Source organism: Rhea americana, unplaced genomic scaffold (assembly GCF_003343005.1).
Source record: "Rhea americana isolate MKP2758 unplaced genomic scaffold, rheAme1 scaffold_20, whole genome shotgun sequence".
Lineage (NCBI taxonomy): Eukaryota > Metazoa > Chordata > Aves > Rheiformes > Rheidae > Rhea > Rhea americana.
The window spans coordinates 2086587-2089086 of NW_028186150.1; the positions used below are offsets into that span (position 1 = coordinate 2086587).

The window sequence follows — 2500 nt, forward strand, 5'->3', positions numbered from 1 at the left end:
CTCCTCTGTGCCGCCTCCTCCGCCGCCGCCGCCTCCTCCTCCTCGGCATCGTGTGTATGCACAGCAACAAAAAATATATCCCCAGCCCAGCCCTCGCGCCGAGACTGGAGCAGCTCGCCGGATCTGCGGGGCCGAGGCGACCGCCGGCACCGCCGCGCCCAGGCAGGCAGCCGCCGCCGGCGGCCGCAGGCGCGCAGCATGCCGCGGAGGAAGCAGCAGGCGCCGCGGCGCGCAGCAGGTACGTCCCCGCCGGGCGCTTCGCCGCCGCCGCCTCGGCTTTCTCCTTCTTTTTTCCCTTTTCTCCCCCTTCTTCCCCTCTCGGCGGGCAGAGCGAGTTGGTGTGCCCGGTGCCGGCGCTGCCCCGCTCGCGGGCTGCGCGCTGCGCGGCGGGCGCAGCAACTCCGGGGCTCGGGCACCCCGCCGCGCCGGGGCGATCCCCTTTTCGTCTTTCTTTTTTCCTTTCTTTTCTTTTTTTCCTTGAGGCTGCGGGGATAGGGGCGCATGAAAGCCCCTCTCCTACTTTGGTGCTCACTTTCTCGGAGAGAGGCGCCAGGCGTGTGCGCGTCCCCACATGCTACATGTCACACGTATGACCCGAGCGGCGAGGCGTGGGGGAAGGAGGCAAATTCTGGGCATTTCCAGCCCGTACTTTAGCACCTAGTTTGGTTCTCTCTCTCCTGGTCCTCGTTATTGTCCGTCCTCTTCTATCGCAGACAAGTGATTTATGAAAGCCAGCAAAAACATATATATTTCAGTAAGAGGAGATAGTATGCGTGCAGATACATGGTCTGCTGTGAATGAAGTGGTAGGGACAAAGTGACTGGGAAGGTCTGCAGCATTACTTGAAGATGCAACCCTGGAACAGATCCCTGTGCCCAACTTTTATCTTTTTCTCTCTTCCCCTTGTACCGCACTGGAGACTTGTCTACTGGAGAGACAGATCCACCTAGTTGGTCACTTTCTTTGGCAACCTCTTCTGTTAATCCTATTGATTTCTTATTTATGAGCCCAGATGAGAAGCCACAAAGGAAGAAAAAAAAAAAAAAAAAAAAAAGGGGGGGTCTGTGTATTGTCAAATGACTGGCAAATGTTTCTGATACTGCCTTTACAGTTTCCTCCATTTTTTTAAGAATACTTTACAAGGCTTTGTCCTGATGAGTTTTTTTTTGTTTGGTTTGTTTTCCTTGTGCCAGGAATGTCAGCTCCTGTTAAACTTCAGCAGCATTTTCTGGAAAAGACGAATTGAAAAGAAAACATTTTTTTTTTTTTTTAAAAAAAAAAACGTTATTTTACAGTAATCCTTAGTTGGGGATATGTGGGCTGGAAAAGGTTTCCTTGGCCTGTTGCCATCCTTGATTTGATGGCTGATTGATCGCCTGTCATCTGGCTGCCTTTGATCTATTCATTCCCGATAAACATCAATAAATCACTTGCCATGGTAACGCCAGACTCAGTGACGTCACATGTGGCCTGTCAACTCTGTCAGTGCAACTTCGGGGGCTTCTGGCTGGATGTGTCACATAACTACATGGACAAGTGTTTTGATAGGTGTAATACTCACATAGGTGGAGAAACAGGATCTGTTTTAATCAGGGACAGATTGGGGGGACCAGTAAGGAAGCGACCATAACTTGCCTATTTAAAAAGGAAGCATCTGTGCTGAGAAGCTGGTTGTAGAAGTTTTCCAGGGGCTCCAGCAGTGTTATGGGTAGTGCARTTTCAGTTGTACCTATAGCAGCTTGTAAAAGGTAGTCCTACAGTTTAGTAGAGCTTTACCAGAAGATGCATATTCAGGAATCTGACAGCACATTCACACTGTATGACAAGTTCTCAGAGTGATGTGGTTTGAATTTATTAAATAGCAAGTGATTCAATGAGTACTACAAATTGTAAATAACTACGTSCATATTTCCTTCCTTCCCGTCTTCAACTTATATGCATTCATTAAGTGCTTTTGAAATAGAAAAGTGTATTTCTTAGTAGTCTTCTTTTCTGTCCTAAACAGTTAGTTAGAAAGTTTGGAAAGTTTTGAAGTACGATAATGATGCGATCTAGCAAACAATATTGTAGCCAAATGCTTCATGATAATATTTTGAATTTCAGGCCCATGTCATCCAATAATATTTTTCAAATAACTAAAACGGTGAGCTTTTCGTAAGGTCCAGAAAACACTGTGATGTAACATTAATTTAGTTTTGCAAAATCTAACTCTTCGAAGTATTGACATATTCTTCAGACAACTGTGCTGTGTGTGGGGCTTTCCTTAGGCTGGAAGAAAATGTTTCTGCACTGAACACGCATGCTGAGGTATCTTTTCCTCCCCTTCTTCCACTCTCTGTCTCCCTCCTTTCTCAAGTGAATCATYGATGATGTGTGATCTATCTTTCATATTTAGTAGAAGTGTAATCTCTTTAAACTTTTAGCTTTTTGATTATCACATTAAACATTTAGTATCATGTATAATTGCTTCCCACTGAAATGCTGTTTTATTGGCCACATT

At 46.4% G+C, this 2500-nt stretch overlaps 1 protein-coding gene across 1 annotated transcript in view; it reads left to right on the forward strand.

Annotated features, from left to right (window-relative positions):
• Positions 1 to 6: 6 nt before the first annotated feature.
• TSHZ3 (teashirt zinc finger homeobox 3) overlaps positions 7 to 2500 on the forward strand; it is a 63387-nt gene continuing 60893 nt past the window's right edge. The window contains exon 1 of the mRNA XM_085303785.1: positions 7 to 238. Coding sequence (XP_085159911.1) covers positions 199 to 238 — 40 coding nt within the window. The 5' untranslated portion in view covers positions 7 to 198. The remainder of the gene's footprint in view (positions 239 to 2500) is intronic.